Genomic DNA, 25,542 nt, shown 5'->3' with positions numbered 1-25,542 from the left:
TAGGGCTTGAAACCACTAATTTGGGACAAAAAGGGGATCTAATGAACTAATGATCAAGGTAAGAACTTTTCTACCTGAATGGAAGCTTCTCACAGTGTAGATTATGAATCTACCTCCCTTCCTTGCACACTTCAACCTCCTCTTCCTTCCTCTAAGCTCCAAACCTTCTCCACAAAGCCAAAATCACTCTCAATAACAATATGGGGGCTAGGGTTTCTTTCTACAGTTCTCTGGAAGTGTTAGGGACTAAGGATGCCAAGTTAGAGCGTTTAAATAGGGTGCCAACGCCCGGATTAGGGTTTTTGTCCAAACAGGGTCTACTCGCCGAGTCCGGGGACCGACTCGCCGAGTACAATGTTCAAACCCCGCGCCTTATCCCACTCCTACTCGGCGGGTTGGTCCTTCAACTCGTCGAGTCCAAGGCAAAAATGCATAAAATTAAATTATTAATCACAAGGAGTACCTACCAGGAACCAGGTACTACATTAACCGGAGGTTGGAACGCGCTTTGAGAAGTGTCGGGAAGCATTGGTGAAGATTTCGGGATGATTGGGCAAAGAACGAAAAAGTTGGAAAAATCAAGTTTGGATTCGGAGTTAGAGGGGAACACGGGGCGTGTTGAATTTACACTGAAATGTGGGCACGAGGCGTGTTTGACCAAAATGGGAGCTGTTGACCATGCTGAACACGGGGCGTGTCAGTTTAGTGCAAATCAACACGGGGTTTGTTGCTGAACACGACCCGTGTCAGTTTAGCCTAATTTAACACAGGCCGTGTTCGACCCAAAAACCAACTTTTGGCAGTTTTTCCTATCTTTCATATTACGGGTTGAGTGTCATTTTTTACAAACACACAACATATCAGAGCACCATTGGAGAGGAGAATTCGAAGGTTTTTGCAAGGGTGTGTCCGTTAATCATTTGGAAACACTAATTATGGTTTTTGTAAGTTGTAATTACACTTAATTTCATCGTTTAGACTTGTGATCTTGTTCTAGCCATGTGTGGCTAGAACCCTAACTTCTCCAATTTCATGTTTTGACTTCTTGGTAGTGACTTCAATCATATGACATGATGTTTGTTCTGAATTTCTATCTAATGAATTTGATTTTTCTTCAATCGAATGTTTGATTCTAATTGTGATTCTTATTGGCCATTTAAATTAGGGTTAGGTCATTCAAGTTATGTCTTTTACAAAATCCGTAACTGTTTTGTGAAATTGAACAAGTAACAAGCATTAAATTGATCTCTATTGAATGAATTTAGTGTAAGTCTTCCTCATACTATAACGCCTGTGTTTCTGGGCTTGTCATTAATGTTGATATAATAGTCTAGGTTAACCTTTGTAACCCGTTTTGAAATAATAGAAGTGTATTATTTGAGTATTATGTGTTTTGTGCTTAATTGCTTAATTATGTGGTTGGATTAATTAAGAATAAAAAATAAGCGTCAAAAATTAAGTGTAAAATAAACTTGATATCTTTGGTTAATGTTGTAGTAGTTGAAACGAGGTTTCCGAATATATATAGAACGCCCAAATCTGACTTCGTATGAGGAAGTTATGATTTTTCTCAAGTTTCGACTTAGCGGTATGCAACCTGTTATACTCGAGTTGAGATCGAGGGGTTTTTAGCCAAAGCAATCTAAACGAGGATCAAAGGTCTCGTTGTTGGTATCGAAGCGATGAAAAGTTAGGCGAGAACGGACGTCAAACGAAGAAGTTATGAATTTATAACGAAGTTTTTCTGTCCCGGCCTATTAAAAATAAATAATAAAAATAATATCAAAATTAGCCGACGGAGTCTAAACGAAAGTTGTAGAGCGTAGTCTCACCTTCGCGTGGATATAAAGAACGTCGAAAACGGAGTTCGTATGAAGAAGATATAAATTTCCGAAGTTTATTAAATAATTTGTATTTAAATTTAATTGGAAAATCCGGCATTATCCGAAGAGGATTCATCGGACTCATCCGAAGTACGCCCCACGTACTCGTGTACGCCCCGCGTACACCGAGGAATGTCGACACTCGCACTCGAGCACTTCGGATATGTAAGCAGTGACGATTTCGGAGCAGTACGCCCCGCGTACTCCGAGGCTCCAGCGCCCTATAAATAGGATGCGAGGGCAGCCGAGTTCTTTGCTATTTTTCTCTCTTCTCTCCCGTTTTGCATCGATTTGCGTGCCAAAAATACCCCGAAGCCCCGATAATATCCTCGAGCCCCGAAGCAAGTCCCGAGATCCTGAAGATCCCGAGAAGTGCGGTTCCCGAGCCGAAGCTCTGCCCGCGAGAAGTTCAATTTTTGTAGAGATCTTCCAGATCTGCTGAGGATTACTACTTCTGCAAGTCGTAGTGCTGTCCGATCATCTTCTGATCAAGTGAGTGTATACTACCTTTCACAAACACGATAATAATACAAGTATGGTTTGAGTGTATTAAGTATATTGTGGTTTATACGTGTGAGTGTGTAGTTACTTTCTTCTAACGCATAATTATGAAGTATTTTATACGAAATACGTGTTATGTGTATAATCTTGTTGTTATATGTGTGAATGTATATTCATTCTCTTCTATCTCATAGATCTGATTTATTTTCTATGAATTACGTGTTATGTGGGTGTGCCTCATCTGTTATGTGGAATATGTATTGAATGAAAATACTATACAGGTTTTAAACTATGTATGAAAATATGTATTTTTATCTACTAATATGTTGGGTAGAACATGGGTAGATAGTTGGTGTATAATAAACAGATGGGAGGCCTCGATGTTGTTGTTGTTGTTGATCTAGTTATTCAGCGGAGTATGGATTACAACCACGGACTCCTTCTAGACAGTCTAGTGGAACGCTAGCAGGTTCATAACCTGTAGGTGTTGTGAACGATGTGTTCACCGGGTACTCTATCCCCCTCATGGTTGCCTTTAGGTTATCTAATGTTGAGGAAACCCCTTAGCAGTGATGTCCGTCCCGATGAAAATCCTAGATTAGGTCCCTTGAGATAGATGTTGTTTTAGGGACGTAAAGTGAGGATAACGGTAATGGGTAATCGGGATAGTGATTGGTTGGTGAAATTGAATATAATTTATTTATTGTGGGTTGAAAACCCTATATGCTCACCAGGCTCCCAAGCCTGGCCCACTCAGTTTTAATTGTATTACAGGTAGTGGCGCGAGGGCATAAGATGGTTGAATCATCAAGTTGTTTTGTTTACAAGTCTGTATATGTATATATTTGTTGAATGACTTGTAATGTTATCGTTTATGCTTTATGGTCTGTATCGGAACATGACATCCCGAGTTTTGATTATATAATGAAAATACATCTCTTGATGAAATGCTTTGATAAATATTATTTCATCATGTTTTGTTTTGGGAACAAATTTCGCAACACTTTTAAATCAAAAGGATTTACTCTGAAATTATTTTAAAAAGCATAAATGAAATCGGTCTTTTATGGCCGTGATTTTGGGGATGTCACAGTTGGTATCAGAGCATTAGTTTAAGCGAACTAGGAATTTGTAGGATTTCTAGACTTAAACTTAGAATGCTAAGTGGAATTTTGAGATGTGTGTCTGTTGGATTTTAGACACGAGCACTAGTTTATTTTAGGAAAGTTGCCTAAAATGCTTTTATGTGCTAAATGTTATATGTTGCCATATATGATATTAATTGTTCGGATCTACGGTCTGTTGCCGACCGGATCTGGAAACCTTATGTGTGTAGGATTCTAAGCGCATGCCTACGTTATTAGAACTAGCATGTAAACGTTTCAGAGTAATAAGGATGATTTGAATATCTACCGTGAATGAGGATCTAATTTCACCTTATTCGGTGTGTAGATCAAAAATGGTGAGAACAAGGAGTGGTGTTGGAAACGCGGATGAAAACAGGAATCAACCGCCAGTGATTGAGCAAATACCTGTTGTAGCAGCAGCACCATAACCAATAACAATAGCTGCGGTGCAAGCCATGATTCGTGCTATGTTAGACGAATAAAGGGATAAGATGCGATAGATGTTGCATGATAATAGGGATGAACCTATCCTACCTATTGAGGAACCTGAATTGATTCCCGAGCAATCGGAGGAAGGGAACAATAGTCGCATTATGAGTCAAGTTGGGACTCAAGGAGAACGAAGGAATGACCCGGAAAGGAGAAACAACAAGGATGGGCAAATGTACAAGAACTTCTTGGGCGCCAAGCCGCCAAGTCTTTTTGGGAGCCCAAAGCCTGTTGAGATAATGGATTGGATCTCCGAAATGGGGATGGTATTTGAAAGTTGCGACTGTAGCAACAAACAGAAGACCGTCTTTGCAGTTAGACAACTGAAAATTGGAGTATTGAGTTGGTGGAAGTTGTTGGCAGATACTATGCCACGAGGAGAATCCCTGTAAATGTCATAGGAGGAGTTCTTGGAACAACTAAGGGTGCAGTATTGTTCAGAGATAGATCTGATTGATCTGAACAATGAGTTCCAAAACTTGAAGAAGGGGAAAATGAGCATAGATGACTATGCTACTGCATTCACTGAGAAAATGAAGTTATTTTCGTACCTAGTGCCAACGGAACTCTCCAGGATTGAGAGGTTTGCTAATGGTATGCCTGCCGACTTTGGTCTGACAGCCAAGATGGCAACTACTCTGAAAACAGCTGTTCGTGCAGCTAAGAATGTGGAGGCCCAGCAAAAGGAAAAGGGTCTAGAAAGGATAGAAGTTGGTGAAAAGAGGAAGTTCGATGGAACTTCAGGGTCCAACAAGAAAAACAAGTTCTCGAAGTCTGGTTCGAGGGGTGGTGGAGGCGAAGCGAAATGGTGCGACAAATGTAAGAAGAAGCATCATGGAAAATGTGAGGTAGTGGCCACATGCTACAAGTGTGGAAAGCCAGGTCACTATGCCAATGAATGTACCCTCTCTAAGAAGGTTTGCTATGGTTGTGGTGAGGAGGGACACATGTCGAGGGACTGCCCGAAGAAGAAGGAGGCAGCTAGACCCAACATTCCGCCAAAGCCAAAGGCGAGAGCATTCCAAATGACACTGGAAGCTGCTAAAGATGAAGTTGATGTCGCTTCAGGTACCTTTCTCGTTAACAATTTGCCTGCCCAAATTTTATTTGATTCTGGAGCCAACTACTCCTTTATATCGCATGAATTTGGTAGAAAACTAGTTTTGCCTGTTGTTAGACTAGATAATGCCTTATTAGTCGAAGTTGCTAGTGGCAAGTTTGTACCTGTTAGCCATCGTATGAAAAACATCTTAATTGATCTGAATGGGAATAAGTTCCACGAGGAATTATTGCCTATAGAACTTAACGGTTTCGACATCGTTCTGGGAATGGATTGGCTTAGCGCCAATGATGACGAAATTTTATGCAAGAAGAAAATAGTCAAAGTAAACCCGCCTGGGAAAGAGTCATTTATGGTGTATGGAGATAAACGCAGAGTAAATTCTGGAATCATTTCATTGATGAAAGCCAGAAAGTGTTTGGCTAAAGGATGTACGTCGTATCTAGCATTCGTGATAGATTCTAAGAAGGAGAAAAAGGCGATGCAGAGCATTCCTGTCATATGTGATTATCCGGAAGTATTTCCCGAAGATCTTCCTGGATTACCGCCTGATCGACAAGTGGAATTTTGTATTAACTTGTTGCCCAAAACAACGCCAATTGCAAAAGCACCTTATCGATGAGCACCGACGGAGATGAAGGAGCTAATGATGCAACTTCAGGAGTTATTGGACAAAGGTTTCATTAAACCTAGTTCATCGCCCTGGGGAGCTCCGGTGTTATTCGTAAAGAAGAAAGATGGAAGTATGAGAATGTGCATTGATTACCGAGAGCTAAATAAGGCAACAATAAAGAATAGATATCCGTTGCTGAGGATTGATGACCTGTTCGATCAATTGCAAGGTTCGAGCTATTTCTCGAAGATCGACCTAAGGTCAGGATATCATCAGCTAAAAGTAAGAGAGCAAGATATCGATAAAACTGCATTCAGAACACGATATGGACACTACGAGTTCTTGGTTATGTCGTTTGGACTAACCAATGCTCCAGCAGCGTTCATGGATTTGATGAATAGGGTTTGTAATCTGTTCCTAGATAAATCTGTGATAGTGTTCATAGATGACATTCTGATTTATTCAAAAAGCCAGGAGGAGCATGGCAAACACTTGCAAGAAGTGTTAGAAGTCTTGAAGAAGGAGAAGTTGTATGCTAAGTTCTCCAAATGTGTTTTTTGGATTCGTGAATTCCAATTCTTGGGTCACGTGGTCAACCAAGAAGGGATAATGGTTGATCCAGCAAAGATTGAAGCTGTAATGAAGTGGGAACAACTGAAAAGTCCCACGGAGATCCGAAGCTTTTTGGGATTAGCCGGATATTACCGAAGGTTTATCCAAGGCTTTTCTTCGATCGCTACTCCGTTGACAGCTTTGACCCACAAAGGAGCTACTTATGCTTGGAATGATAAGCATAAAGAAGCATTCGAGAAGCTAAAGAAGAAGCTATGCGAAGCATCGATACTTTCTTTACCCAATGGAGTTGAAGACTTCGCTGTTTATAGCGATGCGTCTGGGGTTGGATTGGGTTGTTTTTTGAACCAAAGAGAAAAGGTGATAGCATATGCATCTCGACAGCTGAAGGAGCATGAAAAGAATTACCCGACTCATGATTTGGAGTTGGCAGCGGTAGTTTTCGCTCTGAAAATATAGAGGCATTACCTCTATGGCACGAAGTGCAAACTTTTCACTGATCATAAGAGTCTCCAATATCTCTTTGGTCAGAAGGAATTGAATATGAGGCAACGACGTTGGCTAGAATTACTTAAAGACTACGACTGCGAGATACTTTACCACCCCGGTAAAGCTAATGTTGTTGCTGATGCTCTCAGTCGGAAAGTCAATCTTGAAAGGAAAAGACCAAGAGCGTTGAGAATTGAAGTTGTCTCGACCATTGTGGAAAGTATAAAGAAAGCTCAAGAGGAAGCTTCTGAGAAAAATGACCAAAAGGAGGAACGTTTGGGTAAAACGTTGGTGTTTGGTACAAACGGTCATGGACTGAAGGTATTCCAAGATCGTATTTGGGTACCTAAGTCCGGAGGAATTAGAGATCTTCTGATGGAAGAAGCTCATAAGACCATGTACTCAATTCATCCCGGTAGCACTAAAATGTATAGGGACCTGAAACCCTATTACTGGTGGCCGACGATGAAGCTTGATGTTGCAAAGTATGTGGCTGAGTGTGCGACTTGTGCGAGAGTAAAGACATGACATCAGAAACCGTACGGGAGTTTAGAACCTTTGCCTGTGCCTATGGGTAAGTGATAAGACATTGCTATGGATTTTGTCACTAAACTGCCCAGAACAAACAATGGTCACGACATGATTTGGGTGGTCGTTGATCGAGTCACTAAGAGTGCGCATTTCATAGCAGCCAAGGAAAAATGGTCTATGGAAAAGCTTGCAAATTCTTACGTGAAGGAGATTGTGAGGCTTCACAGTGTTCCGTTAACGATTGTGTCGGATCGTGATAGCCGTTTCACCTCAAGGTTTTGGAAAAGTCTACAAGAGGAATTGGGTACCAAGTTGTGTTTAAGTACAGCTTACCATCCACGGACTGATGGTCAGAGTGAAAGAACGATACAAACACTTGAAGATATGTTGAGAGCATGTACCTTGGAATTCCTAGGTAATTGGGATGAACATTTACCTTTGGTAGAATTTTCCTACAATAATAGTTTCCACTCGAGCATTAAGATGGCACCTTACCAAGATTTGTATGGACAGAAGTGTCGTACGCCGTCTTGTTGGCTTGAGGCTGGGGAAAAGCAGTTTATGGGACCGGAGATGGTTCATCAAACTCCTGAAAAGTTGAAAATAATTAGGGAAAGAATGTTAGCAACTCAGGATCGTCAAAAGAGCTATGCTGACAAAAAGCGAAGACCGATGACTTTTGAAGTTGGAGATTCGGTTTTGCTTAAGGTCTCGCCATGGAAGGGACTTATAAGATTTGGTAAAAAGGGAAAGTTGAGTCCAAGGTTTATTGGACCGTTTAAAGTTCTTCAGAGGATTGGGAACCAAGCTTACAAGCTCGAACTACCAGAAGAACTGAATGGAATTCATAACACTTTTCATGTGTGTTATTTGAGGAAGTTCACGGGAGAAGTTCCCGACATTATTCCACATTCGGAGTTGAGAATCGATGAGAACAAAAGGTTGATTGAAGAACCAGAGGTAATTTTTGACCAAAAGACTAAGAAGTTGCGACGCAAGATGGTCGAGTTAGTGCTTGTCCGATGGAAACACACGAATGGGCCGAATCTCACCTGGGAGACGGAGAGTGACATGATGGGTCGCTATCCGCATTTGTTTGATGATGTGTAATTCTGGGGACGGAATCATTCTAAGGTGGAGAGAATTGTAACGCCTGTGTTTCTGGGCTTATCATTAATGTTGATATAATAGTCTAGGTTAACCTTTGTAACCCGTTTTGAAATAATAGAAGTGTATTATTTGAGTATTATGTGTTTTGTGCTTAATTGCTTAATTATGTGGTTGGATTAATTAAGAATAAAAAATAAGCATCAAAAATTAAGTGTAAAATAAACTTGATATCTTTGGTTAATGTTGTAGTAGTTAAAACGAGGTTTCCGAATATATATAGAACGCCCAAATCTGACTTCGTATGAGGAAGTTATGATTTTTCTGAAGTTTCGACTTAGCGATATGCAGCCTGTTATACTCGAGTTGAGATCGAGGGGTTTTAGCCGAAGCAATCTAAAGGAGGATCGAAGGTCCGGTTGTTGGTATCGAAGCGATGAAAAGTTAGGCGAGAACGGACGTCAAACGAAGAAGTTATGAATTTATAACGAAGTTTTTCTGTCCCGGCCTATTAAAAATAAATAATAAAAATAAAGTCAAAATTATCCGACGGAGTCTAAACAAAAGTTGTAGAGCGTAGTCTCACCTTCGCGTGGATATAAAGAACGTCGAAAACGGAGTTCGTATGAAGAAGATATGAATTTCCGAAGTTTATTAAATAATTTGTATTTAAATTTAATTGGAAAATCTAGCATCATCCGAAGAGGAGTCATCGGACTCATCCGAAGTACGCCCCGCGTACACCGAGGAATGTCGACACTCGCACGAGCACTTTGGATACGTAAGCAGTGACGATTTCGGAGCAGTACGCCCCGCGTACTCCGAGGCTCCAGCCTCCTATAAATAGGATGCGAGGGCAGCCGAGTTCTTTGCTATTTTTCTCTCTTCTCTCTCCCGTTTTGCATCGATTTGCGTGCCAGAAATACCCCGAAGCCCCGGTAATATCCTCGAGCCCCGAAGCAAGTCCCGAGATCCCGAAGATCCCGAGAAGTGAGGTTCCCGAGCCGAAGCTCTGCCCGCAAGAAGTTCGATTTTTGTAGAGATCTTCCAGATCTGCTGAGGATTACTACTTCTGCAAGTCGTAGTGCTGTTCGATCATCTTCTGATCAAGTGAGTGTATACTACCTTTCACAAACACGATAATAATACAAGTATGGTTTGAGTGTATTAAGTATATTGTGGTTTATACGTGTGAGTGTGTAGTTACTTTCTTCTAACGCATAATTACGAAGTATTTTATACGAAATACATGTTATGTGTATAATCTTGTTGTTATATGTGTGAATGTATATTCATTCTCTTCTATCTCATAGATCTGATTTATTTTCTATGAATTACGTGTTATGTGGGTGTGCCTCATCTGTTATGTGGAATATGTATTGAATGAAAATACTATACAGGTTTTAAACTATGTATGAAAATATATATTTTTATCTACTAATATGTTGGGTAGAACATGGGTAGATAGTTGGTGTATAATAAACAGATGAGAGGCCTCGATGTTGTTGTTGTTGTTGATCTAGTTATTCAGCGGAGTATGGATAACGACCACGGACTCCTTCTAGACAGTCTAGTGGACCCTAGCAGGTTCATAACCTGTAGGTGTTATGAACGATGTGTTCACCGGGTACTCTATCCCTCTCATGGTTGCCTTTAGGATATCTATTGTTGAGGAAACCCCTTAGCAGTGATGTCCGTCCCGATGAAAATCCTAGATTAGGTCCCTTGAGATAGATGTTGTTTTAGGGACGTAAAGTGAGGATAACGGGAATGGGTAATCGGGATAGTGATTGGTTGGTGAAATTAAATATAATTTATTTATTGTGGGTTGAAAACCCTATATGCTCACCAGGCTCCCAAGCCTAACCCACTCATTTTTAATTGTATTACAGGTAGTGGCGCGAGGGCATAAGATGGTTGAATCATCAAGTTGTTTTGTTTACAAGTCTGTATATGTATATATTTGTTGAATGACTTGTAATGTTATCGTTTATGCTTTATGGTCTGTATCGGAACATGACATCCCGAGTTTTGATTATATAATGAAAATGTATCTCTTGATGAAATGCTTTGATAAATATTATTTTATCATGTTTTGTTTTGGGAACAAATTCCGCAACACTTTTAAATCAAAAGGATTTACTCTAAAATTAGTTTAAAAATCATAAATGAAATCGGTCTTTTCTGGCCGTGATTTTGGGGATGTCACACATACCCTTTTACACTCCCGAGCTTATGAGAAGTATTGGGTGTTGTTGGGAACATTCACATAAAGCTTCATGCAATCTTATAATCTAATTATAAGAGTTTGTTTAGATTAGGTTAATAAGGTTAGGGTTAATCAAAGAGCTTGTTTTGGTTAATTAATGTGGTGAATGGGAAGTGTTAGAGCTTATTAGCACTTTCAAGTACCAACTTAGATAGAATTGAACGAATATTGTGTCATGTTTGAGTCACATTGCTAAATTGTCATACATGGAGTTGGAGTCCTTACAAAATCTGAACTTAATTCATTTGTTTAGTTGTCTACTTGTGTTTTAAATTTGTTTGTTTAGTCATTGCATTCTAAACCCCCCTTATTACTGTTGGTGACCATAGTACCTTGCGCAAAGAGGTATAGGCTAATTATCCCGTGTCTATGTGGATCGACCCTACTTGCCTTGTACTACCTTTTAGTGCAATATAGTGGGATTATTTTGGAGTATATCGTACCCCTTTATTTGTTGGGTTTGACACGCCTAACAAATTGGCGCCGTTGCCGGGGACACAGTGTTACTAATTGTTTATGCCTAGATTTTTGTGAGCAGGTACATCTCTATTAAAAAAAAACAGAAAAAAAGTTTCGCTGAGAAATGAATACTTCTTGCATAGAAGACCAACTTTCTAAGCTAGCTCAGTTAGTTATGATGATTGGAAATGACCAAAGTACGCAGCCCATATCTATCCCTTGCGATTTCTTCACTCAAAATGGACATCATTCCGATATGTGTCCATATCTACAAGGAGAATGGGAAGAAGTGCAAGAAATGGGAACCTACTACTGGCCAAACCAATGGAGTTATGATCAACCTCAACATGATCAATGGTGGGAAAATAACCAAGCTTGGGGAAACAACCAATGCCAAAACCCATACCAAGCTTGGGGAAACAACCAATGCCAAAACCCATACCAAGCTTGGGGAAATGACCAATACCAACTAAGTCCACAGTTCCAAAAACTATATTCTCCACCTCCACAACAACCTGAAAAGTCGAGCATGTCCTTGGAAGACATTGTCAAAAGCATTGCCACTACTACCCAGATCTTCCAAGAAACAACCAAAGCTAGCCTCAAAAGCTTAGAGCAACAAATTTCACAACTTACTCAATCTATGAGTATATTGGAAACTCAGGGAAAACTACCATCGCATACGGAGGAGGACCCAATGCATACCGTTTCTTCCATCACCTTGAACGATGGGAAAATTTTTGATGACCCAAGATTGCAATTAGAAGATGGGGAAGAAAAGGAAGAAGTAGAAGTGGAGAAGGTTATCAAGGAAGAAGTAGAAATTAAGAATTTTGATATGGAAGTTGTAGAGTAGGTGTTGGAGGTTGACAAAAAAGAGGCTGAGCCACCCACTACCAATGAGAAACTCCTTTCACTGGTAGACCAACCACAAGAGCCGAAAACGATAAATTTGCTTGACCCTTCAAATGATATATACCCCGAGAAGGTCGACACCCAACCGGTCATCAAATCGACCACCTTATCAAAGAAGGAAGATTTGACCACCTTACTAGACAAGTACAAGAAAGGTATCGGCTGGACGATTATTGTCATTAAGGGTCTAAGTCCAACATGGTTCCCACGCAAAAAGAAAGTCAAGTATAAGATAAGTGTTCCATTGATGGAGATGGCGAAATGTTTAGTGAGTTGGAGAGCCCCGCATACTTAGATTTATGCATATTCAGGGGTCATGTAGAGCTAACGACTTTAAAAAAGGGCGGCTAACCGGGAGGCAACTCGGGGGTATCTTGGTCTTTTCTTTTAAAACTTTCTAGTCTTTGGCAAATTTCAAAATTTTAATGTCCTAAATGGTTTTAAAGTTGTTTTTGCCTAGAAAATGACTCTTGGGCTCCAAAAATATTTCACGGATAGCTTGGGGAGGTTGAAGAGGAGGTTCTCACCACCAACTGCAAGGCTCTAAGAACGATTCGGTAAATTCTTTCCATATCTTTAATCGTTCATATTTTGTTTTAAAATTCAATATGTGTGCACTTGTGACTGTTTTACACTCTTACCCAACCCGACTACCAGCCCCCACCACCTTGCGGTGATTAGATAGGTTGTTCCGCCCTCTCCAAGCATCGGGGACGATGCTTATCTTTAATCTTGGGGAGGGGTAGAGTTGTACATTAGATGCATTTTCATATTTCATATTCATGCATGCATTGTTTTTTTTATTAAAAAAAAAAAAAAAAAAAAAAAAAAAAAAAAAACTCCCTTTCTTATTTTCATTTTCCTTGCATTCTGCATTTATAAAACCCAAAAATATTTTCCTTCCCATCATTTTCATACATTGTTAAAAAAAAATAAATAAATAAATAAAAACTTTATACGAGATGATGACACTCTTTACATACAATAGCTCCATGAAGTGCGAAATCAAGAGCTCAAATGAGAAAAAAATACTGAAGTGACCGGATAGTTGCTGGAAGTGTAGAATCAGCTATCATAACTAGGGGACCCAAACACCGTAATTCGAGACCCCAGCCTTAGATAATAAAAAAAAATGAAATACTGAAACGTTTTTGTGGGCTGTAATAACAGCTTTAGGATGATTTGCTTCTGAATGTTTAAAAATAATCTTTATCGGCAACTCTGAACCCACAAAACACGGACCTATTTGTTGACACGCGTTACCCTTGCACTAACAGAGAGCTTAAGTATCAGATCCACACAGTAAAGAAAGAAGAAATGATACAACTGTCACATCTAATACCCCAATCAGAATTTCAAGTGCCAAAACGAAGAAACTTTCAGAAATTCAAAAGTTGACTGAAGAATTCAAAGTTCAAAATGAAGATACAAATCCAAGTTCAATCAAAATCAAAAGCCGCCTCAAAGTCAAGTCTGGCGAATGAAGAACTGTGTGATATGATACTTGTGGCTCTCGAAAAAGTGAAAGCATAGGAGTCGGGCCCCTTCGGGTGGGCTCACTGTTTCAACAAAAGTTGATTCGCCGTGACGGGTTCTTAAGGATGCGTCGATTCTGATTCTTGACTATCTAGGCTTAAGGACATGAGATCCCGAACTGTGTTATTTTCGCTCACAAAAGCTAATTAAGGTATGAAGTTTAAATAAATCTATGGTTGGATTATGCGATTACACCGTTTTGTGGTCTTCCTCACTTTAGGAGTTTGTGATATGTGGAAGGTAGCAGGATGGTCACCTAGGTATTAATGATTGGAGCCCCATTGATGTAAATTTTGATCGTATATGTCCATATTTATAAAAATAAATAAAAAATATTACTTGTGTTCTTAAATATTTTCTTTGGTTCATCTTTGTTCCTTATGTATCTTTTGTACATATGTTTCTTTTTCATGGTCTTCATTGCATGCATTCATTCTTAGCTTTTAGGATCATTATATCCCTAATTGTTCTATATTTCTTTTTGCCATCTAGAAATCGTCTTGTTTGTCCGGTTCCTGTTCTTTCTTGAGGACAAGAAAGGTCTAAGCTTGGGGAGATTTGTTAGGTGCAATTTGTGCACCTTTTTGCACACCTTTTAGTCTCATTTCATGCATCTATTTAGCTTGGGGAGACCCTACTTGCCTTGTACTACCTTTTAGTGCAATATAGTGGGATTATTTTGGAGTATTCGTACCCCTTTATTTGTTGGGTTTCACACGCCTAACAAGATCCATGATATCAAATCAGAAAAGAGCGGGAGAAGAAGAGAGTGATGCAAAATGATAACCGATTTGTAGCCCTCTAATCCATAAAATATATCATATAGAGATAACATGTATTACCCATATGACATGCATTATTCAATTTCACTAACAAAAGATGATTTAAAACACAAAATTACCTAGAATTGATCCTGAAAACAACAAGAAATGGCTTCCTTAGAAACTTATGGGTAGCTGGTACCTTACTACTGAGGAGGGGGATATGTGTCCATGGACCACATTCTGTTTCTAGCAAATTCATGGGATTTAAGATACAAGCAGCAATAGCATAGATAACATTAAAAAAACTACAAAAAAATACACATGTATTGGTTTGATGTCCAGAAGGTCACCGCGGTATGTTAGGGCCCAAGACAACCAATACAGAGCCAAGAAAACAAAGACTAACAAAACAAGAAACACACAAAGGATGAAAACAATTAACTGGTGTACTAAGACACCAACATCTCCCACAACAAAATCTAGAATGAGAGTAGAAAGGAACAAGAAAGGCTCATAGCGGTCCAAATCCACAAGATAAAATTGAAGAAGTATGTTGTTTTTATTAGGTTTCGTTCTAAGATAGAGTTATTTCAGATTATAGATCCGTTCTTAAAATGAATTATTTCAAATTTTAGTCTGTTCTTTAGTACGTTATTTTAAAACCTAATTAGAGATTAAACAACGAAACCACCAAAAGTAGAGATGTACGATCACACAATTTCACCCAACAAACATAAATCCTAGAAGATCCACATAATCGATTTTGAAACAAACACTAAAAACCAAAGAAATACAGAAAGAACGAAAATAAAAAAAAGGAGAAACAACAGGAGTACACGAGTAGCTAACCTTTGTATCACGCATTCAGAAGAAAATCTTGGTAGAACAACGATTGGAACAAGAAACGTTCATAGAACGACGATCGGAGCTACCTTGCGCTATGACCCCAACTTGAACAACAACAAGAATGTTATCCACAACTTTTACAAGAGAGAACCTCACTACAAGATCACTCAGCTCTCAAACAATTACGTATTTATGTACAAACCCTAGAATAGATAAACTATGAAACCCTATTTCTAGATAGAATATAAAGAGAATACAAAAGTGATAAAATGAGAGTTCTAAACAAAATGAATTGAACAAAACAGTTAATATTTCGGGTTAAGAGATGATCAATGGATCGAAAGATCCACACTCCTAAACCTGCATAAATACAAAATACACCCTGCAACATAGAATAATAACACGAACTATCCTAAAGAACAAAATGTTAAGTTTGAATCTTATAAATAGATATAGTTTTTAACATAAAAATACAAAAAACTGTGTGACTACAATGTTTTATAATTTATTATGTAGCTGCAATGTTTTATATCTCACCAAATATGCTCTAAAAGTAAAGTGATTACACAAATCGAGCTAGGTTCAAATGTGGATTGACATTTATTGTGTTGACGTGTGGATAATGCTATTATGTGAGAATACTAAAAAAAATATGTTGTTTGGTAATTTGAATATGTTTAATCTTACATAACTATTGTCATTATCACACATTCATAATAATTAAATCGTCTATAAAGTTATTATATACTTTTTTTATTATTCTCATTCTGTCAGAATGCCGTCAGAATTTTATTGTGTCGTATTCTATAAAAATGAAAGTGAGTAAAAAATGATGTGTGGGAACAAAAATAAATAAGAATTAGTGAGAATGCATGAAAATGATGATACTTGTATAATGTTGAACGTATTCACATTAGCAAACAACATTTCTCTTAGTAATTCTCATATAATAACATTGTCCACACGTCCGCACAATAATTGTCAATCCACATTATAACTTATAGCCCTACACAAAACTACCTATCTTTTAATTTTAGGACGAGTTGCAAGACTGATAGATTTGAATAGGGTTCGAAACCAACACTACGACAAACTAGGAATATTCGAGAAAGACTTTTACGTATTGGGGACCATATTTTTAGTGTTTCACAACTCTCAAATTAACAAGTTGTGAGGTTAGTGGTCATTTGGATGATGCATCAAAAAACAATAAAAATATTTAAATAGGATTTGGAAAAAAAGGTCATTTTTATTTTTATGATTAATTTTGTCTTAATAAATGTTAGGCTTAAAATGCATGCATTAATTAAAACATAAGTTTAGCGGCCTAATTTTATAACAGATTGTAATCATACATATAGTTTACAACATGGCGTTATGTATCTATTAAATTTCACGAATTCAAAATTCAAAATCATCTTGATTAGGCTTTGGCGAAGTCAATAGAGCCGTATAAAGTCTTAGCCTATCTTCCCCAAGTGAAGAACACCTAGACAAAGGTCTCCTTGGTCTAATAAACGACAACGAGTTAAGTGTAAGTCTATGCTTGTACCTCCTCCAAGCCAATTGAATCGCAACTGCGGCCCAAGTCCTCCATCCTGGTGAATAATATCTTGCACTCATCTTCACTTTTTCGTTCACAAAAGTATATCTAAAATGTTGTGTAACATACTTTACATCTTCGGCATCTAGGCCAAAAGCTTCTGTGGTCTCGAGAGTGACTAGTGTTGATGATGATGAAGGTAGTCTTTCAATGAAAGGTCTCTTTAGACACCACGATAAGAGCTCGTCCCCACTGAAGTTTCCTGGGCCTAACATACAACTACTTTTGACACCATCTCGTAAATATTGGCTACTTTGAAGATGCCCTCGTACTATAAATAACATCCTTTGCACTGCATCTCCCTCTCGAGTAATCTATTATAATTTTAACGTTAAAGAAATCAGTTATCATATGCAATAAATTGAAATTATTATTAGTGATCCGAATACGTGTAATTAAGGACTAAGAGAAAATTATAACATGTATCAATTAACTTACTATTTCTCCATTAGTGTAAATAAGGGGCTTAACACGGTCACATATGTTCTCAAGGACCAGGTTGTCCATATGTTGAAATAAAGGTACCTGAGTTAAACATTGATAAAAATTCAAAGAATATAGTGATACTTAAATTACATATATATTTTGTTACGCAAATATTAATAGTAATAATGTAATATGTACCTGTCGAACCAAATCCAAGCATAGATGGTACTTTATATCTCTTCGCAGGCCCTCAGGCAGGTTGCGAATCATCTCACACTCATCAACTCCACGCATGGCTGCCCAACTTTTTCTCTCGTAATTTCTGACTCTTTGTCTAAATTCTTGAGGGAGGCGTCTCCTCCTCATCCACCACTCTATGTCTCTCATTTTCAACTGCATTGCTAGTTTCTTTGATGTCGTTGCATGCAAAAACACCTTCACATATGCATACATTTTGACTTTTTATAAAACCACAATTACCAAACTAATTTCAAATTGAACTCTACGACATCCACAATTCCACATTCATACTTACCTTAATGTTTCCAATCAACATGGTGACTAAAAGGAGGCCCGTCGTGAGAACAATGATAATGAAAACCACTTCCAACCAATCTGTTGTGCTCTCCAAGTTACCAAATGTACTGTTACATGAGTTATACATAGCATAATCAAAATTTTGTGCTTGAAAGACATAAAAAGATATATATAATCTAATCATCTTAGTACCTTAGTGTCATCAAACCCCAAAATATGGGGAAGAGTATCTTCTCCAATCTGCTCTCATTGGTAACGAGTTGAACTGTCCATTTATATGCACCAAAACTGAAACTGTCGCTACCTTGTAGACAAGTAGTCCTTGTGCTTCTACTCTCACCCCATAAGAGTCTCCACGTGTCTCTTATCACTAGTTTGTTTGTTCCATAATACATGAAGTTTTCACACGTCAATACTCTTGGCATGCATCCATTTGTTTCCATGCATTTCTCCTTCAAGCATCTGGAAGTCCTCTGGGCTCCTAGCAAGTACCAACAAGCACCCACAGCCTGCATGATCATTTGCATGTTGTTGAGACAAGATCAAGATATATGGTTCAATTAAATCAAACTATATATCTTGGAAAGGATATTACATGAGAGGCGACAAAATAAGCGATCAAGTTGAGGGCTACTCCCCACCAAACAGTACCAAAAATGTAGACGGAGTGAGTTTGCATGCTTCGTAGGAGGCGAAGAAAGTGATAAATCTTGGGTAGGTATTGGATGAGAAACGTGATTAGGAAAATTGTCATCACAACCGTTGTTGAACCTTTTTCTAGCAATCTCGGGATCACTACCCATAATACTACCTGCGATAATCGTTTTTTAGCCCATGAATAAAACCCACTCATTAGCTCTTATTTTTTTTATCCCAGCTGAACAGAAGAATCCACCATGGGTTCTTTGTGGGTATAAAAGGCAATGGTTTTATGATAATGTTTTGTAATCTATGGAACAAACTTAAAGAGTTGTATGCTCGTACTCTAGTGAACAACAACTTGTTTTTAATTAACCCAACATAACATAAGAGCGGTAGTGCTCACTTATGTTAAGAATGTATACAAGCACATGGCCTAAATAAAATGCTGTTTGTATGAGCTGTAAACAAAACAAGGCTTACGAAAAAGGTTGGTATAATGGAGCTATTTATGGCTTTTGTTTTGTTCATATGTGGATTTTTTGACAACAATTTTTTGTTTTTGAAATATCTCTTTTATTTTTAATTATTGATAATTGACTCTCTACTTAAATGGTATTTTGGGATTTTTAGATAAAAAGTTATCCAAACGTACTCTGAAATATGTTTAATTAAATTAGGAAAACAGAACCTGAGAGATTGGTAAGACGACGAAGATATCAAGTGAGAAGCGGTTTCTGGCCTCCGTCATCAACCTCGTCAGCACGTTCCGTACAATCGATTCATCGGTGCTGAACCGGCGTTCGTCAAGTGGAGATGACCTTTTCATCTTGAACCGCAACCATATATTCCACAGGTGCAACGCGTCCGTCATGCACCGGAGCACCGTCACAGTGACGGCGAACCACCCGTCGACGAACAAACACATGCACGACTCGCTAATCGACAGAGTGTAGAAGAAGAGCGGGTCCACGAACAGACCCATCGCACACACCAACAGGAAAACCCGGTTCCATTCTTGGACCCATGGAGATCTCGGGTCAATTCTTGCTCTCCCACTTGGACTACACACGCTATATATGTTCTCCTCGTACTCTTTTTCTGCTACTTCTTCTTCTTCGTCAGTGGTTTCTGTGTAAGCATCTGAATGTTCATTCCTACAAGCCATGTTTGCTCACTGTGCGTTTCTGTCTCTGTGTGACTGTGTGTGTGTGTGTTTCAGAGAGAGAGAGAGAGGAATATATGTACCGAATTTGTTTGGAGAAGAAGACATAAAAATTTGTAGCGGTGAGAGAGCTCAGCTACAGAAGCTAAAATGTACTACTTTACTCCTTCTGTGATTTATTGTTGTGTGTCTACGTGTGTATATTTGACACGTATAAAAAGGATGCTATTGGAAAAAAATTGTTTTACCATATTTCATATGTTGTTTGTCATTCTATTGAATTGACGATTTCTATTGGTTGTTGAAACATAGGAACCAGCTGAGATTCTTCGATGTTGTCAAATTTCTTATTTTGTTTTGTTCAACGGAATTTACTATTTGAAAAAGGTAACGTTGATTAATATTAACCGTGAAAAAAAATTACAAAATATCTTTATGTAATATTATTATCTTACACTCATTAGCAACCTAATTAAATCAACCATCTACTTTTATCTCCCTTATAACTAGAGATACTAGCCGTTTACCTGTGACAAGCGATAGGTGTTAACAATTTTTTCAGATATTAGTTTCTAGAGTTAATTAAGTCTTTTACACAAATAGTATACCACATCTAAACATTTATCAATAAGATTTATATTAAAAATTATGAAATCGGTAAGAATAATGTATTATATCTAAACAATTATCAATAATAGTTATGCTAGAAAATACGAAATCAATAAAAATAAAAGATGAAAAGTTAGGATTGTTTACAAATATATATGTACACATGATTGATTGTATATTATTAATCATTAAACACTTTTTTATACATCAGGTTTAATGGATAACTTTACTGCTTTTCAGTTCTTCGTTAGACTTCACTAATACTTTAGTATTGGCATGTGATATCCTTTTGGAAAATGTCACATAAAGTTGGCAATGCGAGAACCGATTCTTGAAGATATATACCTACATTTGAAATTGTTTGTCCCTGAGCTTTGTTGATTGTCATTGCAAATCATAATCGAATTGGGAATTATTCTCTTTTGCTTAAATAGGAACATGTCATCTTCAGACGGTCGTAAATGAATCTTTAGGAAAAATACCCTCTTTCCAGCATGGTGACCAACAACTATTTTGGCATCAATGACATTGTGTTGAAAACATATTACTCGGATTTCATTACACAATCTATTTGATGTGTCAAGATTTCATAACAGTATTATTGACATCCAACTTTCTGTTGTAGGTAATGAGTGGGTAAAACACTAATAGTGAGTGTGTTCAAGAATTCCATATGATATAAGTTATGTGTATCATTATCTATTGCTTCATCAACACTATAGTAAATTTTTTTTTCTTCATGAAGTCGATCGATCAAATAATTATTAATCTCATTGATACTTTCATTTCTTGTGGATAATATTATCCAAGAAATAATATAATCTGATTCAAATATATTAATTTCCAAGGAGAGAAAGATTGTATTTTGTTTACTGGAAATAATTTTCGGACGACTTTTTTTTCGTCGAATATTCATTTTAGCACTTAAAGTTTAAGCTATGAAGTTAGATCATGTCAAACAATTTATTTCATTGACTTTTCTCACTGAAATAAGTAATTTACTAAAACTAAGATATATGTTACACAAAATATTTTTGTTGGTTCAAACAAACAAAAATAAAAGTTCATGACCAATACTTGGATAGTTTATGTTAATTATCTAATCTAATTTATAGAATATTTAAATTTTATTTTTTTATTCTTTAACAAAAAGAATCCTAAACAATCAAAATGGTCATCCTTTTTATAAAGTGCAAATATATTTAATTATTTATCAAACAAATATCATAAAATTTCAATTTTGTTTTATAAAAATATATCAAAGATATTTAATATTGAAGCCAACATTTCTTTTAAATCAATAAGATGAAAGGCTGATTGGAAAATTACTATAAAAAATACACAATTTTATATAGTTAGGAATAACAAAATAAAAGTTTTACATCCATAAATTGTTTAATTCCCTGTCTACCCTATTCAACATACATATAAGTTACTAAATATTTATCTACCAATATCTTCAACAAATAAGACTCGAATCTAATAAACTGCTTTGATGTTTAACCTCATTGTAATGTTATCCACACGAACCCGTGATTTCAATCAAGTCTGCTATCAGCCACAACCAATGTTGTCTTCTCGAACTTCCATTAACTGAATCGCATTTCTAAAATAAAAAATAGCATTCACTCATTCTCCACTAACAATGTTTTGAGCATCCAAAAGTATTCAACAATATGGATATTCACCTGTTTCTTCAAAGTACATTGATATTTTTGTGACATAAAACCAGAGGCTTCTATCATCATACCAACACTCAGACACTTTAGCGAAATAAACATCTAACCCAAAAATAAAGCAGGATGGGATGAAGTAGCTTACTGATGACGCTGCTATTATTGAAAAAAAGTAAATATATTACTATTATGAGTATATGACATGAAGATCGTACTTCTAAAACTTGAAAATACTTAAATATGACACTAAAATGAAATTAATTGAAGTGTCGATGGATGGAAGGAAGCTAAGATAATTTCAGATTAACCTGAAAATAAAAAAAAATCATTAGTTGACCATCAACTGACAAAAAAGCAATATCATAAAAAAAATTCATTGCTTACATATTCCAAATTGGATCAAACTAACTCAATATTCTACAAGGCTATGGAATTTTAGCTTTTAAAATTTAATATCCCCAAAAGATTTGGTAAGGATTAGTAGTTTATTTACTTTGATTTTAACTTACCCTATTATCAGGACTGGAGTAGTGCATGCTAAACTGATTCTATCTGTTCTAATGAAGTTGTTTAAGAAATACAAGGTCATTTTCTAGAGTCCAAACTGTTAGATATGGAAGTGATTGCATTTGAAAAATTAGGGAATTAAAGTGGTTATGGCACTTCTAAAAAAAACATGCCCTTAGTGGTGTTGCTCCTGTTCTGAAGCTCTTTTTGCAGATTCTACCGAAGACTACATTTTTAGCTACTACAATCATGGTTGATAGGTTGGTCAATGTACTTTGAAAGGCCACTTCGGGTTTGAGCTACACCCAGAACACATCATTATAATGTAAGAATACTTACTTCATTCATGATTTTTAAGATAATTACCATTGTACCATATTATTTCGAAATCAAGCATCTTGGAAGTTTTAATCCACCTACATTTCAAGAGTTAAGGACAAATCTCAAATGGTTGTGTCAACAGAATGATGAGGGTACAAATAAATTGTTTCATTTATAAAATTAGGTACAATACATAGTTATCCAAATGTTTTTAATATCAAAGAATTGCAAAGCATAGTGACCTATTTAACATATAAGTATTTATATAATGTTGTAGTTTAAACAACTCAAAAACCCCAGTTATTTGTGCATTTAGACTGAGAACATACCAGGTTGATCATCTTCTTTCAACTTCTTTTTTGTCTACTTATAACTCAAAACACCAGCTATCTGTGCATTTAGCAAATCAAATAATTAGCAAACAAAAGATAGATGCATGAAAGAAGGGATAGAGTAACCAATATAAAAACATACGAGGATGATCAACCTCCTTCAACTCCCTGTCATGTGGCAACTTATTGTTATAATCCCTATGTAGAGATGATAAAACAATCCATTTTCAGAATATATATGTAGCTCGTTTTCACTTCTAAAGTTTATTAGATTCTAATGGAATTGCCAAAAAATGTGATAATGATATTATTCATGTCTTAAATATAAAAAAAATAACAATTCAACATCCCCGTTACCAGTTCCCCATGGCAAAAAAACTCGTTTCCACCGATACTCTTCACACATTCTACAAATATAAATTTCAAGACATCAAGCTTAAACCTTAGTAACAGGCCTTGTAGGGTATTAAATCAACATCAATGAAAATAAACAATACCAATATGTATATGTAGCAATGGCTGCAAATCAAAGCATTAGAGAGAGAGAGAGAGAGAGAGAAATGAACATAGGGTAAACGTGTCTTCTGATTTGTCATCGTCTTGATGTCTTAATGACTGTTGACTTAATGTGTGACAACCCGAAATTTCCATTGTACGAACCTCATCTATTCAATAGAAGCTAGTTCAGTTTCAATAACTTTCAAGCTTTTTCGAACAAGCTTGTGTACATTAGGGTTCATGTTTTAGATGATATCAGGAGAGTGGATACTCCTGGTTTTGTGAAACTTGGGCATTTCAAGTTTCATAATGTTACAGTCCAACATCAGGAATAAAAATATTTTCTGTCAAAATATTCCAGGACTATAAATAGTTTTCTGAATTAAATTAATTCATTATTCACAATTCCAAATAGAGAAAAGCCATATTCTCTCTGACGGATCTTCGGGTTTTCATCCCAGATTGTGAGTCTACTTTTCTATATGTGTTTCAATACTTGTTTAATGCTTATTAACAACAATAACATGCTTAGATTACAAGATCCGGGAGTTTACCGCCCGAGAACGTTCTTGGGGAGTAAACTCCAAAATGGAACATCAAGGCTTCCTAGTCCCGATTCCTTGTTAGACAACTTGTTTAGGAGTTAGGATATGATCTTTATAGGCCAAAAAGCATCCAAGAAACACAAGTTCTAGGAGTTTACGGCCAAGGAACTCCCTTGGGCCGTAAACCCCTTTTCAAGGGCTTAAATGCCCTAAAACTTTCCCCAAATGCTTAAGGACTTTAACTACTAGTACTTGTGCTTGATTAGAACACCAAAAGCTCATCAAAATCACAAGTTAGTAGGAGTTTACGGCCAAGAACTCCTCTTGGGCCGTAAACCCCTTTTTGTGGGACAAAAATCATTCCAAGCAACCCTTAAGCCTTTAGACAATTTACCTTGAAACCTTGGGACTAGAATGGAGAGTATAACACATAAAAACCACTCCTTGAAAGGAGTTTACGGCCAAGGAACATGACTTGGGCCGTAAACTCCAAGTGATGGCACCAAAGTGTGCCTCTTGTCCCCATTAGCCTTAGATAAATTCATGGATGCCATTCTTGATGTTTAAGTGCCTCAAACCAATTAAATTCCTAGAGTTTACGGCCGTAAACTCTAAGGTGAAGGACCTTAGGCCGTAAACTCCCATATGGAGTGTTTTAAAGCCTTAAACTACTTCATGTATTATTCCAACAAAGCTAGGAGTGTTCTAGATGCAAGATAACACCACAAAACACCCAAAAACACCATTTGAGGAGTTCACGGCCATAAACCTATGAGTTTACGGCAGTAAACTCCAAGGTGTGGGGTTTGTTGGGTGGTGAACTCCTATACAAAGCCCTTTGATGTTTCAAACCCTTTTGCCTTGTCCCGTAACACTTAGATGCAACCATTTGAACCTTAAACACTCATAAAAGTGTTTAAATGTTTTCTAAGTGTCTTAACTTATTTATTTAAGTTATTATATGTCTAATTAGTTATATATATGTTTATTATATGATAACTAGGCTCGTGCATGTAAACCAGTCTCCGTTTGCCACCTAGCACGGTAGCCGACACTGCAATTCAAACGACTCACCACAAGTGAGTTCATACCCCTTGAATCAACCTTTGAAATGATTTTAAATGTTTTATAACACTTTATGGGGGGAAATACAAGTCAAATACTTATAAGTTATTACTTCAATCACATATGATTGTGTTTAATCACATGTGATTAATAACTAGGAAAACAACGATTTTTACCACTGTTCAACTGTTTTCAACTGCTTTACTACTGAAATGTTTTACAAACTGTTTTACTATCCAAACTTACTTATAGACTGTGATTAAATCAAATGCTTCTTATACTTAAAACTGTTTTATCAACTTATGCTTTCAAAATGATTTATAGATCGACATCAAGTCAATCTTCTCTTGAAATTATATTTATGCTTCAAAATGTTTTATGAAAACTTATTTATGCTTTATATATACAATTGCATGCCCATATATGTATAGATATATAAATAATGTTCAAAAGGCTT

At 36.9% G+C, this 25,542-nt stretch overlaps 1 protein-coding gene across 1 annotated transcript; it reads right to left on the bottom strand.

Annotated features, from left to right (window-relative positions):
* Nucleotides 1–16,498: 16,498 nt before the first annotated feature.
* LOC111901104 (cyclic nucleotide-gated ion channel 4) lies at nt 16,499–19,535 on the bottom strand. The gene is made up of 7 exons (XM_023896972.2): nt 19,059–19,535; nt 18,324–18,539; nt 17,921–18,237; nt 17,727–17,835; nt 17,390–17,626; nt 17,204–17,290; nt 16,499–17,079 (listed from the first exon to the last, which is right to left on the bottom strand). The coding sequence occupies exons 1-7, from the start codon at nt 19,533–19,535 to the stop codon at nt 16,564–16,566; spliced, it is 1,959 nt and encodes a 652-aa protein (XP_023752740.1). The 3' UTR covers nt 16,499–16,563.
* Between the last annotated feature and the right edge of the window lie 6,007 nt (nt 19,536–25,542).

This window comes from Lactuca sativa, chromosome 7 (assembly GCF_002870075.4).
Source record: "Lactuca sativa cultivar Salinas chromosome 7, Lsat_Salinas_v11, whole genome shotgun sequence".
NCBI lineage: Eukaryota > Viridiplantae > Streptophyta > Magnoliopsida > Asterales > Asteraceae > Lactuca > Lactuca sativa.
The sequence above is the reverse complement of the archived record's forward strand: the minus strand, read 5'-3'. Positions and strand labels throughout refer to the sequence as shown.

Bases quoted from the DNA above. Each gene is read 5' to 3' on its own strand.
- LOC111901104 (XM_023896972.2), bottom strand. From the start codon at position 19,535: ATGGCTTGTAGGAATGAACATTCAGATGCTTACACAGAAACCACTGAC. The intron at 18,238-18,323 runs GTAATATCCTTT...ATGATCATGCAG, and splicing joins CTTATTTTGTCGCCTCTCAT to GCTGTGGGTGCTTGTTGGTA. The intron at 17,291-17,389 runs GTACATATTACA...TGTTTAACTCAG, and splicing joins GCTTGGATTTGGTTCGACAG to GTACCTTTATTTCAACATAT.